Source organism: the organism of the source record quoted next, unplaced genomic scaffold, assembly GCF_019419815.1.
Source record: "Pyrus x bretschneideri cultivar Hongxiangsu unplaced genomic scaffold, Pyrus_bretschneideri_v1 Contig46, whole genome shotgun sequence".
Taxonomy (NCBI): domain Eukaryota; kingdom Viridiplantae; phylum Streptophyta; class Magnoliopsida; order Rosales; family Rosaceae; genus Pyrus; species Pyrus x bretschneideri.
Genome location: NW_025999783.1, coordinates 185,337 through 198,765, shown reverse-complemented (window position 1 = coordinate 198,765; position 13,429 = coordinate 185,337). Strand labels below are relative to the sequence as shown.

General features: G+C 38.6%; 2 protein-coding genes across 3 annotated transcripts; one reads left to right on the top strand and one right to left on the bottom strand.

Moving 5' to 3' along the window:
- Positions 1-866: 866 nt before the first annotated feature.
- LOC103941624 lies at positions 867-7,641 on the top strand. 2 transcript variants are annotated; one of them, XM_048567801.1, is made up of 16 exons: positions 867-1,238; positions 1,639-1,797; positions 1,946-2,062; positions 2,185-2,269; positions 2,679-2,787; positions 2,892-2,959; positions 3,039-3,164; positions 3,267-3,386; positions 3,468-4,210; positions 4,532-4,735; positions 4,844-4,904; positions 5,632-5,745; positions 6,348-6,461; positions 6,554-6,640; positions 6,823-6,898; positions 7,233-7,641. In XM_048567801.1, exons 1-15 carry the CDS (start codon positions 1,150-1,152, stop codon positions 6,847-6,849), a joined length of 2,223 nt encoding a protein of 740 aa, XP_048423758.1. In that variant the 5' UTR covers positions 867-1,149; the 3' UTR covers positions 6,850-6,898; positions 7,233-7,641. The 2 variants fall into 2 exon arrangements, with proteins under 2 accessions (XP_048423758.1, XP_009350109.2); XM_009351834.3 differs by having other exon boundaries at positions 3,267-4,210.
- Positions 7,642-8,466: 825 nt separating this feature from the next.
- Positions 8,467-10,446, bottom strand: LOC103941623 (7-deoxyloganetin glucosyltransferase-like). Its single transcript, XM_009351833.3, has 2 exons — positions 9,837-10,446; positions 8,467-9,581 (listed from the first exon to the last, which is right to left on the bottom strand). Exons 1-2 carry the CDS (start codon positions 10,390-10,392, stop codon positions 8,650-8,652), a joined length of 1,488 nt encoding a protein of 495 aa, XP_009350108.2. The 5' UTR covers positions 10,393-10,446; the 3' UTR covers positions 8,467-8,649.
- Between the last annotated feature and the right edge of the window lie 2,983 nt (positions 10,447-13,429).

The window sequence follows — 13,429 nt, the reverse complement described above, 5'->3', positions numbered from 1 at the left end:
GATGCAGAAAAGAATTAGATGATCCAATTAAATCAACCACAACACACAATTCAATCTAATCTCAATTGATTGAAGGATAAAAACCCAATTTTGAACAGAACCCAAAAATAAAATCGAAAAAAGGAAAGCAAACCTTTGATAAAATAAGCAGAAGAAGGCCACCCTCTAACGGTGCTCATAGACATGGTCTCCTCCTCACTCAAAGGTTTGGCCAACTTATCGACCAACTGAGCCAGGCCGTGCGATCTCAACCGTGGAGAAGGGACCCAATAGGAGGCGCCGGGCAAAAAGGGGAGCCAATCAGGCACGGATGGCATCCTCGAGCTTGCGCAGAAGGGGATCAGAAGGTGAGTTGGTGGAGGAGAGCAAAACATAATGTAATAAAATAAGACAGAAATTAAGAAAAAAATTAATGTAATACAATAATAGTTTAATTTGACATATCGGATGGAGAGCAAAATATAAAAATATGTCCAAATGCCACATAAGCTGTGAAATTTAAATTTTAGATTCAAAATTTGACATCTCATTTGGAGATGGTCTTATACATCATCGTTTAACAAAATTCAAAACACGTGCTGTTGACACTCAATGACATCACAGCTGAGGTCACAAGGCCAAGGGCATTGTCGTCCAACAACAACTTCCCCTAGGGGTACATCGTCGTTTAACAAAATTCAAAACGCGTGCCGTTGACACTCAACGACACCATAGCTGAGATCACAAGGCCAAGGGCATTGTCGTCCAACAAACAACTTCCCCTAGGGTCCTAGCCGCCTAGCAACCCCCTCCTCTCCCTCCTCTGTCCAATGCCCACCAGAGAAACCCAAGACGGAAATTTCCAAATCCAAATTCCACGGCCACAACCACAGAGGCTCGGACACTCTCCCCTCCCAATTTCCCCTCCCCGCCGACCGGAGATCTCGCCGCCTCGCTCCCCCACCGCCCTACGTCGCGCTCGCCGAAACCGAATCCACCCCCCACCTCAGTTCAATTCAGTTCGATTCTAACGCCCCTGCTATTCAATTTACACTTTCCACGGCGTCATGATCTGCATGTGAAAATTCGATTGGATTTTTAAGCTATCAATGTGAATTTACCCGTAGAATGCCGGAAAAGCTGAGATTATGACATTTTCCCGGGAAAATTATGAGGGCAGGTTCTTTGTGGGCCGACGAGCCCAATTCTCCGTTCACCTCTGTCCCGCGCGTACCTCAGCCCAATCCGTGCAAGCACAGGTGAATCTTGGACTTTTTTGTTGGATATTGGTGGGAGTTCGATGAGTTTTTGTGTAATTCAGTCACCAAATTGGTGCCTTGTGGATTAATGATTTTGCAAATTATAACTGTTCATGCTTTGATTGTGTGGTTTTTGCGTGTTGATCATAATTGAATTAGTTCCAATCTGAATTGGGTTTTCAATTGATTTGCTATTCTCGAAATTGGTTAGAATTTAGGAAGAATATTTTTTTTTAGATTGAGGAGGTACCGAGGTATTGTTTTTGGTTGATGTTATTTCAAGTGCTTTTCGTGCTTTGGGAAATGGTTTCGGTGTTGATTTTGTAAATTCGGATTGGAATATTTATTGGGACTGATTTTGGATTTGAAACTGATTTGCACGCATCTGATTAACTGGCAGTGGTAGCAATGTTCTTAGACTGTTAGCACGGAGAGAGGTTTCTCCGCAAACGAAACATTGGTCAAAGAAGCTATGGGGGGAACCTTCTAAGTCTAATTCTGATTCCGTTGGCCAGAAGTTTGAAGCAGCTAGAGATGTTAGACACAGCCTTATCTCATGGTAACTTGCCAATTTATTTAGTCGTTCTCTCTTTATTTTCTTGCAACAAAACAGAAGCAAACTGCTTTTTTTCCTAGTTGTTTGGATTATTTTGCATTCGGTTTGATCTTCCTATTCATGGTTTGTCTTGATATTGAATTGCCTTCAGGGTGGAGGCAGAGTCACTCCAGCATTTGTCTGCCAAATATTGTCCGCTTGTGCCTCCTCCACGGTCAACTATTGCAGCAGCCTTCAGCCCTGATGGAAGGACACTGGCCTCAACTCAGTAAGTCCTACTATGCATATATATCTTGGCCTGGTGTAGGGTTTGGCTAAAGCTTGGTGTTGAGTTATATTTATTCTAAGATTTTATCATTTATTAAATTTTAATTGCAACTGTAACTGCAGCGGAGACCATACAGTTAAGATTATTGATTGCCAAACTGGGATCTGCTTAAAGGTCTTGAGTGGTCACCGTAGGACACCGTGGGTGGTAAGTCTACAACACTCGATATTTTGACTCTGAAATTTTTTGTTTTTGTTAGAATACTTGACTTTGATTGTTAGCTTCTTGCTTCAGCTTGCTGCAAGATGCCGTGAACAATTTTGTAAACAGAACCTCAAGAGATTGAGCGAAAAATTGAAGCTTATTTTTCATCCATATTCTTAGAATACCATCTATGCTTAGGATACTAAAATTCTCTCTGCAAGAAGTTTTATGCTTTCATCAGAAGTCTTTGGGTTGCTTTATCCTAAACTTTTTGTTGATGTTGCCGCTTTAATCTAGTTGTTTTATTCATAAACAAACTTGCTGGTTACCAGATCTGACACTTAAGCATAGCTACTGGATACATTTCATTAGCTTGCTGTGCTTTTCTCACCAGCTGGTTGTGCTTTTGCAGGTTAGGTTTCATCCCTTGTTTCCAGACATATTGGCTAGTGGAAGTTTGGATCACGAAGTTCGCTTGTGGGATGCAAAAACGGCAGAGTGTTTAGGATCTCGTGATTTCTGTAAGTTTTAATGTGGATTATCAATCATTAAAACAAACACTTTATTCTTTTTTTATTAAGTTTGTGTCATGGATATGATTTTTAGTGCTTTTTTCTCCACACAGTGCGTCCCATTGCTTCCATAGCTTTCCATGCCCAAGGTGAGCTGCTTGCAGTTGCGTCAGGTCACAAGGTAAGATCTTTTATTTGGAAATTTTAACTACTGATGCGTAATTCTTATTAATGGCCTTAACCTTTAAATCTTGCATTAGTTGTACATATGGCACTACAATAGGAGAGGGGAGACATCCTCCCCAACCATAGTTCTGAAGACACGGCGTTCGCTCCGGGCTGTGCATTTTCACCCTCATGGAGCTCCTTTCCTTTTGACTGCTGAGGTAAATTTTTGGGTAGTCATTTTTCTGTTTCTTTGTTTGTTACAAATATTAATCGTTTCTTTGATTAAATATATTTTAATCATGTCTTTTTCTTATATGTAGGTGAATGACCTTGACTCCTCAGATTCCTCGATGACACTTGCAACTTCTCTGGGTTATTTGCGCTATCCTCCACCTACTGTATATTTGGCAGATGGTCAATCTAGTGATCGTTCTGGTTTGGTAGATGGACTACCTCTTATGTCTTTACCATTTCTGATATGGCCTTCATTTGATAGAGATAATGGGAGAATATCCATGCAGCGTAGTGACGTGGACATTGGTTCAAGTAGTGCACTACAGCGAGTTGATCCTTCTGCTTCAGTGCGGTTGCTAACATATTCAACTCCTTCAGGGCAGTATGAACTTCTGCTGTCCCCAATTGAACCTAGTAGCCCTTCTCCAGCACCAGAAGAGACAGAAACTAATACTTTCTTGAATGAAATGGAAACTGAAGTTTCTCAACCTGCTGTGGACAGTTTAGAGGCTATGGAAGTGCAGCCTGAAGGGAGGAGCAATCATATTTTCCCATTTGGTGACTCAACATATTGGGAATTTCCTTTCTTGCAAGGGTGGTTAATTGGTCAGACCCAAGCTAGCCAACGGAATATGCGGCTGGTAAGTGATGCTACTCAAGATAATCCATCTGCACATGGTGAGATGGATAATCCAGCCATAACTTCCTCAGTAATACCAACCGGTGTGAACCAATCCAGGGTTACTGGAAGATCTAGTACCCGGCATCGTACTTCAAGAACTCATATGGTGTCGACAATTGGATCTAATGAAGGTGCTGGATTCAATAGTATTCCGCATGCTGAAAGTGAGCCTCAACCTGTTGTGAGCAGAATCCAATCTGAACTTGCCAACTCACTCGCTGCAGCAGCAGCTGCAGAGTTGCCTTGCACTGTGAAGCTCAGAATTTGGCCACATGATTTGAAAAATCCTTGTTCTCCCCTTGATGCAGAAAGATGTCGCTTAACCATTCCACATGCTGTACTTTGTAGGTAGTTTTCTTTCTGTTTTAAACGTTCATGGTACTTTATTGCTCTATTTACTTTCACATCGCTTTTAGCTTATTCATAAGTCTTGCAAAACCAGTACATTGATAAAGGATGCAACATCAGTTATACTTTTTTTTTGTCAAAGGCAGTTTGTTTTCACTGGATCTACACCTTTTGCAAAGAAATATTTGATTAGTAGATGATCATGAAATGTTTGGCTATTTGTTCTTTTTTTTCTCTCTTTCAGCATTGCATGGTTGTTTGGACTTTAATAGTATTACTGGCTATATCTTTTTGGATTTTTACTTTCATCATTTGTTTCAGTGAGATGGGTGCCCATTTTTCCCCTTGTGGAAGGTTTTTAGCTGCATGTGTTGCATGTATGTTGCCCCATATGGAAGCTGATCTTGGATTGCAGAGCCAGGTCAACCATGACGTGACAGGGGCATCAACTTCCCCAACTCGACATCCAATTTCAGCTCACCATGTCGTGTATGAGCTCCGGATATATTCCCTTGAGGAAGCAACGTAAATCTTTGACTCCCTATAATATGTGTTATCTTTTCTTACCCCTCTTTTAGCTTTCCATATGCATTTTCCTTCTTTCTACAGCCTGATTTTCTTTTATTTATCTAGATTTGGAATGGTTCTTGCATCCCGGGCAATAAGAGCTGCCCACTGCCTAACATCTATTCAGGTCAGCTACATTTTGAAGATGTATGACTTATTGGCTCATCTTAATCATTAGTTTCTCATTAATTTTCCAACGATTCTGTACTTATTTAACTGTTTCCCCCAAGACTAAAGCAAATCTATAACGGAAACTTAAATGTTTCATTTTAACTGAAAACTAAGGTTAGTAGTCCCATATGGAGTGCATCCCTTGAAATCTCAGCATAAGAGCTCAATGATTCATGCCAATGCTCAGCCTAGCTTTAGTTGAGTTAGAGACTCAGAAGTTATGATAAGATCTCTGTTATGTGCTTAGAATGTAATAAATTGTATTTGCGGATAGAATGTAGTAAGTTGCATTTGCATATATTTTTGAAAAGGCATATGCCACCAGAAAATCTAAAGTTGAAGCATGGTGTTGTTATGTAGTGGTATATAAACACATACATACATAGGTATGTTATGTGTATGGGGAATCTGTTATAGATTGCCTTGTATTGTTGATGTGTGATCGTGTTGTTTCAATATTCAATCCAACAGCTGATGGTATATGACTTAGATTTCCAATGCACTGCCATTATGATTAGAACAAATAAGCAATAAATTGATAATTTTTTTTATATGCAAAAGATTCATGACCTAATCATTTGAAGTTTTTTTTTTTTCCTTTATATTTCTTTTTGATCAAGCAAAGAATTTGTATTTTCATCGTACACTTATTCCATTTTGTTATTCCTTGATTTTTGTGGCAGTTCTCTCCTACGTCAGAGCATATATTACTTGCCTATGGCCGTCGTCACAGTTCACTTCTTAAGAGTGTTGTCATTGATGGAGAGACTACAGTGCCTATTTACACCATTCTGGAGGTAAGGTTTTTTAGTTGTCTTCTGCCCCTCCCTCTTCATTTTAGTTTTAACTTTTAAACATTAAAGTTACTCTTTTTTATTTTTTTCAAGTCTATGTCTCATTTCAGAATGGGTGTTTCAATCAATTTTTAAAGTAACATACAGAAACTTATGTCAAATTTAATCTGCTTCTAATAAATAAATGACAAGGATATGAAATTCTTATGAATTGTGGTCGAGACTAATGTATGCAACCTAAGTTAGATTGCACTAGTCTTAGAGTGGAAAAAGTGTGCAAGTGCCCTATACTACAATGGTGGAAAGGTGTTGAGCCCTTGCATGACGGCGTGGGTTCAAACCCCGCTGGTGGCTAATCTAACAAAATCTATCATTTGACAAAAAAAGAAAAAGAGTGGAAAAAGTGAATTTGGTGCAAACTAAAAGTCATTTACAGCTGAACCCGTGGATGCAATAGATTTTATGTCAACTTTCTTATAAATTTGACGGTAGTTGTGCCTTGTGGTTCTACTCTGAGTTTGCGTGATATAAACTTTATGTGTTACAGTTGTTCTTGGTTGTCCTCTATTATGAGTGTTCATGTAACATTCTTAGTTGTTATTCAGGTCTACAGAGTTTCTGATATGGAACTTGTGAGAGTTCTTCCTAGTGCAGAGGATGAGGTCAACGTAGCTTGCTTTCATCCTTCAGTTGGAGGCGGCCTCGTCTATGGAACCAAGGTAAGCAATTCAGTTTTCGTAAGCTTGTTTTAATTGTTTGGCTCCTCCACCAATTTCCACAACTCACAATGTTTTCATGTTGTGAAATGCAGGAAGGGAAGTTAAGGATCCTCCAATATGATAGTTTTCATGGCACGAATCAGACAACATCCGCTTTTCTTGATGAAAACATGCTTGAGGTACAACATGACCCCAATGGACAGTTTGTCTTTTTATTGTTCTTTATTTTTGTATGCAGTTATGCCTTCATGTTTTGGTTTTTCAGTTGCTGCAAAATCAAAGTGGTCATCCTCCATCTTTACATGTCTACTTACTTTTCTTAGCTGTTCATTCTCCTGATGTTACCAATCTATTTTTCTAGGTTTCGACATATGCCTTGGAATGCTAGGAACTAGCCATCATTTTCCACTTGGGAGACGAACCACTCAGCTTAGCCGGTCTGTTTCTCTTTTTGAAGATCTATTGCATTAAGATTTTGTTAAATTAATTTTACTTCCAGCATCAACGTGTAGGATGGATAACTTTGGAGTATTATGCCTTTAACATTACACTTATTTTCTAGAGGTTCTAGTGATGTGTTGAGGTTTTTCTTGAGTATGGATTCCTCCTTTTTCTTTGTACATAGAAATTATAGGAGTGGCATGGATTGAATATGCTTGGTGGGTTTATAAGCTACGTTCTTAGGAAATAAGGTCTAATATTAGTTTACTTTCGGATGGCTCCAGTTTCTTGGGAGAAGAAACTTACGATGGCCCTATGTTTTCCTTTCAGGATGAAATCACGGTGTATCCGTGAACCTGAAGATCGTGCCTGAATTACACAGAATTTGTATACGTATAACAGTTAACCCTGTACCTGACTGTTGCTTCTCCAGTCGAAATGCCTGTGAAACGCTCCATTAAGAATAAATAAAAAATGCAGCTTTGTAATTTTTCTTTATTGTATGTTTAGAGTATATGTTGTTTAAATTACTAGGGAATGTAATTTAACAAGGGAACTGATGTTATTGTATATGCTTGTTCGGTTCCATCGGACATTGTTAGGAATGTAATTGATTTTCTTTCGTCTGTCTTGAACAAAGGCATTGTGTGTGTTTAGGCCCTTGTATGTTGGCCTTCACTGTAAAAAGAAAGCAAGATTTCGGATCAATTTCGCTTTTTATCCTATGTACAATTCTACATGTACCATCTTCTGTCGATTACTCTTATTCGAGCTTATTCGAGCTTATAAACATGGAAATCCTTGAAACAAGGAATTGATCTTCCCTTGTTTTGATTATGTAAGCTCTGTAGATGTCATACATGTCACGCACGAACGATGCATCTGGTTAGGTTGGAACAGTTGTTCGTTTAGTCCCATACCTCCAACAGTGCAATCTTGACGCAAGAAGCGATTATCGTTGCTGAAAGTAGCGATGCTCCGGCGGTGCTCATCAAGTTTCGTCCACTTCGAGTTTGGTCTGCGGTTTTACAGGAGGCCAAGACAATTACTCAGATTATTTTCAGACCAGTAGTAATTGTACGTCACCAAGACTCCGACATTAGCAGCACTCCTGTCGTTATTTGTTGCTTGAAAGGACAAGACACACCAATTTTGATCAACCTTTTCGACAAAATGTTCCACGCATATGTCGTAGACACCCCAACATTTTTCAAACTCGATTCTCCAGCAATCAGAATCACACCTGTACTCGAGGCGAAGTTGCCTACAATGATAAATCCCTAAATAATTTGGAACTAAGTAATTCAAAATTAATGGTTAAAAGAAGAGTTATAGGGTGACAATGTTTAATAAAATTCTAAAACCTTGTATGTAATTAAATTCGAATTTAGAGAACTAATTTCTTTTAAAAATAAAATAAAATGGAATCAGGTTTTAGCGTCGTATGGAAGAAGAAGACGTCGTAATGAGTTTGTAGAAATTTTGGATACCAACAAGAAAAATGAATCTGTAGACTATCACTGATCTAAAGAACCTTATTCGATAAGATCCCACCGAATCAAAAAGCCAATTCATCCATTAAATCAACTTACAAATCATTTCAAACGCTTAGAACAACTGAAAAACCCTAAATTTGATCAAATGTAGAAAAGGTTTCGAACACCTGAACCCCTGGGTTGATTTGGTAAAGAAAGAAAGTGACCAAGTTCAACGAGAAAATTTGGCGAAATTATTAGACGTACGATCTTCAGCTTTTTCTTAGTAGCACTTGATTCACAAAATTGTCCAAGTTTGTGGACGATGAACCATGTGGAGCAGTGGCTTCTTCTGCCAGTTGCTTCCACTCCATGACCTTATTTTTCATTTGCTTACCTTTCTTTCCCTCCATTAACTCTATAACGAGCTTCTCTACTTCATCTCTCTTCACATCGTTACTAATCTCCATGCCGATACCCCATTTTTTACAAACACAATAACAGTTCGTCTGCTGGTCAGAGAAGCATGGCAAACATAGCATAGGCACGCCTGCGCATAGGCTCTCGATCGTTGAATTCCAACCGCTATGGGTTAAAAATCCTCCGACTGATGAGTGCTCCAGGACTTGCTCTTGTGGGCACCAACTCGCTATTAGACCTCTTTCCTTCGTCTCCGCGACAAACTCAGGTTGAAAAATGGCCGATTCACGAACGACAAGATCAGGTCTAATCACCCAAAAGAAGGGCACCTTGCTATTTGCCAGTCCCCACCCAAACTCAACAAGATGTTCCGGTGTTACGAATGCTAAGCTGCCAAAATTCACATAAACAACTGAGTTTGGTGCCTTGGAATTTAGCCATCGGAGGCACTCAGTTTCCTCTTTCCATAGACTATATCCCATAGCCTTCAAAGGGGGCTCTGGTATCCTATTGAGGAGTAACTGGTGAGGGCCAATGGGGTAAACACGCGGAAACATGGATGAGAGAGAATCCAAAACTTCATGCTCCAATGCATCAAAAGTGTGAATAACAATTGCTGAACCCCTCTTGAATTTTTGAATTGATTCCAAGCAGAAGACCCAGCCTATGTCATTGGGATCTGTAGTAATAAAGTTGTTTGGAAGATCCCTTAACCTGATATCTTTCATTCCTGGAACCCAATCTAAAACCTTGTCCAGAAAGCCATTTGTTAACCAACTCTCCTCTGCAAATACCCAAGTAAAGAAAAATTAGTTTTATTCACTACTGGTTCAAAAAATGAGCTTTTATGTGTCTTAATTAATGTCCCGTTTGATAACTACGTCGTTTTTAGTTTTCATTTATTTGAAAACTAAAATTGAAATGGTTGTTAAACGAGCCATAAGTCTAAAATTTGTTGAGTTGTTCTCTTGGTTTAAATCAAGGGAAACAATATAAAACTGAAACCGTTAATTAAGTGCTTCAACAGTATCTCTTTCACCTTTGAGTGGGGCAAGTCCTTTTTCCTCCAAAGTTGGATATTGATTGAAGCCCATGAAGCTGCTTGCAGAAATAGTGAAGAAGAGTACGACAGGGATTCCAACTTCTTCAGCTGCTGTGACTGTGAAAGCCATCCAACCATCCGAAACAATGTGACTCACTGGAGGAATATTGTTGCAAGTTGCTGAATGGTCAAGTTTCATGAGGATGTCACGAAATGGAGCTGTGAAGTTTTTCCCGATTGACTCAGCAAGCGAAATCAAATCTTGAGTGGTATCTTCATCTGAACTTTGAAGGCCATCTGGCATGGTTTCAAACCGAAAATCAGGCAAGCCGTCGAGGGAGTCGGGACCTAGAGATTTTAGATAGAGTTTGTGATTGAACTCAGTGTTGACAAAGGTGATATGAAAACCTCTATGGTGGAGGAGTTTCGCAAATTTGAGCATTGCCTTTATGTGGCTTTGAGCTGGAAAAGGGATGCAAAGAAGATGAGGCTTTTTGTTGCCTACTTCTTTGGAACCCATTTTAGATTGTTTTTGTGTTATGTGTAATTGCATTCTCACAAGTGCAGTGTTTTATAGAGTTAGACAACATTTTTGCGTGAGTCTATTATAATGACTGGAAGCGCTTTTGATGAAAATACTTTTAAAATTAATCCTTACTAAAAATACAAGTGAATTATTAAAAAGCACTTGAAGTGCTTCCTACAAGAATCACATAATTAGTGTTTCTTCCAAAAAGAACTTCTAAGTGTTTTTGGAACCCAAAAACACTTTCACCAAATTCACTTTCATTCATTTTAAAATCAATAATATAACAAATAAACAACGATTATACTTTTGCAATAACAATAATCTTCATCATCATCTGTGTGTTTCTTCCTAGCTAAAGAATGAAGTGTCACGATATGCTACTCAAAAGTTGGGTAAATTTAGTAGAGCAAAAATTATGGGGCCGGCAATGTAGTTTTTGGAAACTAGGAATCTCCAAAAACAAGATACGAAAAAGAAAAAGACAACCTATATATAAAAAGGGTTTTTATATAGTCCTTAAAATTGATCTATCTCATCATTTAGGTTTCTTAATTTGAAAATTAATCAATATCGTTACTGAAATTGTCTACCGCAAATCAATTTGTTCTTTACCATTTAATTCCGTTAAGTTTTCTGTTTGTTTGCTGATGTACCACACTTGTGGCCAATGCAACCAATGATTTAGTGTCATGTAAGGTCATCTCCAACCGATCCGGTCAGAGGACCAGAAGGCTAAAAATAACCTGAAACGACACAAAAATCGTCTTTAACTGAGAACTAAACCAAATGATTCGTGTGCTCCATCAGGCCGAAAAAAAAAAAAAGGAATCAGGCCAACCGGCTGGCTCATCTAGCCCCGGGCCGGCCTCTCTTCCTCTTGCACCCCCTCATTTGCTTGCTTGTCTGACCATCTCGCGGTACCAAAAATGGAGAAAGCGATCAACAGGCAGCGTGTTCTGCTCGACCACCTCCGCCCTCCCTCCGCCTACTCTTCTTCTTCTCTCTTCGTAAGCCTCTCTCCTTCTCCTCTTAATCCAACACCTATGACTACGAATAGCCTATCGCACAAAAAATCTCAGAAGCTCTTTACTTTTCTCAGCGGTTCGATCTTTAATTTTCTCTGCGGTTCTTTGCTTGTTTGATTGGTTGAATCCCTGCGGTTGCAATGGCGGAAAGGGAGAGGGGCCAGCGATCGGGATCGATCTCAGAACGACTTATTCGTGCGTCCGTATTTGGCAACACGATCGTGTCGAGATCATCGCCAAAGATCAGGGCAACTGGACGACGCCGTCTTATGTGGCGTTTACTGACACGGAGAGGCTGATCGGCGATGCGGCCAAGAACCAGGTCGCCATGAATCCCGTCAACACCGTCTTCGGTAAGAACCGAAGAAATGCTTTCCTTTTTGTTGCCAGATTTTTATGTTATGGTGTAATTTTGCCTTGCATGTTAGAATTTTTCTATTGCGTGAATTCTTAGAGAAAGAGTTCAATTTCCTTGAAAGTATGACTTTCTGTTCCGACCGTATGACTTGTCTAAGGACTTTTGTTGCAGATTGAACCTATAACAAAAAGAATAACATTTTATTAAAAGAAAACAGTGTAACCATAATACTGAAGCAATTTGAGAGTACAAATTTCCCGTTATTGCTTATTACTAATGAGGTCAGAAGTTTCAACCTAAGCAGGATTAGGTGTAATTCAATCACATATTCGCAACCAACATATGTTGATGAAAATAATCAATGAAGGTTAATATTTCCATTGTCCTGCTCCTTCAAAAGCTGATGAATATTATGAATTTTGTTACATGGTTATGTTTGACCTATGATCCTCTGATTTCTTGGTTGGAGATGATAAAAAATATAGTCTGATATTATTTATTAAAGTATTAATTTCTTGAAGAGTTATAGGACTAAAATGAGTATTATGGTCCTTATTTGGTTGGAGATGGCCTAAATGATACCAATCTTATTATTTAGCCAAATAAAATAATTTACAAAAAAAAAAAAAAAAAAAAAAAAACCAGTCCAAGCTGCGTCTCTCGCTCATCGTTCCGGCGACATAGTTGCAGAGCCCTTCCGAGAACTCAGTTTGAGAGTGTGTGCGCTGTTGTCAGAGAGCGGAGAAAGCAAGAAAGATGGGTACAAGAGGAGCAACGTAGCTGTTGCAGAAAGAAACGAAATTGCAAGCGGCGTTGTAAGTAGATCGACGGATAGAGGACGTGTCGCATCACCGCACGGGCTACGCTGCTGCATGGTCGAGGGAAGGATGTGCAGAGGGAGATTGAGTGGACGGTCGACCCAACAGATCAACGGACGGCGTCGGAGAAAAGGGTCGTGGTTAGTGGTTGGGATTTGGAAGAATGAGTGGTTGTTGGCTATACAATATGAGTTTTGTTTTCCATCTGAACTTCTAAAGTATTTTTGTATAAATCGTGAGTTGTTTTTTTTTATTTACTAACTTCGTCAATATAAGACTAAAAAAATATTAATGCTTTTGAGTCTTTAAGGAAATGTATAAGTAATTAATGAACACTAAATTAAACATTTTGATGACATGTAATATATTATTTGCAAATTTGGTCTAAAAATTTAGTCTGCACATTATTTTTTGCTGAAGATTAGACTTGAATTGGAACAGATATTTAAAAATAGCAACACACATAGCTACTAGCTAGTAAATAAATTAACAACCAAACAAAAATTTGTAAAAATTGAAAAAAATAAACATGCACATACCATTTCGAACTTAGGACCTCTCGTTAATTTTAAACAACAATAACCATTGCTTCTAATTAAACTTCATGATCATTTAGCCAAATTTTATAAATTTATACTGTTATGAAAAGAAATTTGTAAAAATTAGAATATAAATAAGCACGCATGGTGTTTTGAACCTAAGACATTTTCATCATTCATTTTAAATAACAAAACCACCAGCTCTAATTAAATTTCTTTGTCACTAAATCAAATTTTATAAATTTATACTCTTATAAAAAATATATAAATATATCACCTTAATAATTTTGGTACCCCTAATTTTTTTGGACACTGGACAAT

What these genes read in the sequence shown, in the direction of transcription:
- LOC103941623 (XM_009351833.3), bottom strand. Translation starts at nt 10,392, where the DNA reads ATGCAATTACACATAACACAAAAACAATCTAAAATGGGTTCCAAAGAA. An exon ending in AGGACTTGCCCCACTCAAAG is followed by an intron (nt 9,582 to 9,836) that starts GTGAAAGAGATA and finishes GGGTATTTGCAG; the next exon opens with AGGAGAGTTGGTTAACAAAT.
- LOC103941624 (XM_009351834.3), top strand. Translation starts at nt 1,150, where the DNA reads ATGAGGGCAGGTTCTTTGTGGGCCGACGAGCCCAATTCTCCGTTCACC. An exon ending in ACCGTAGGACACCGTGGGTG is followed by an intron (nt 2,270 to 2,678) that starts GTAAGTCTACAA and finishes GTGCTTTTGCAG; the next exon opens with GTTAGGTTTCATCCCTTGTT. An exon ending in TTTAGGATCTCGTGATTTCT is followed by an intron (nt 2,788 to 2,891) that starts GTAAGTTTTAAT and finishes TTCTCCACACAG; the next exon opens with TGCGTCCCATTGCTTCCATA.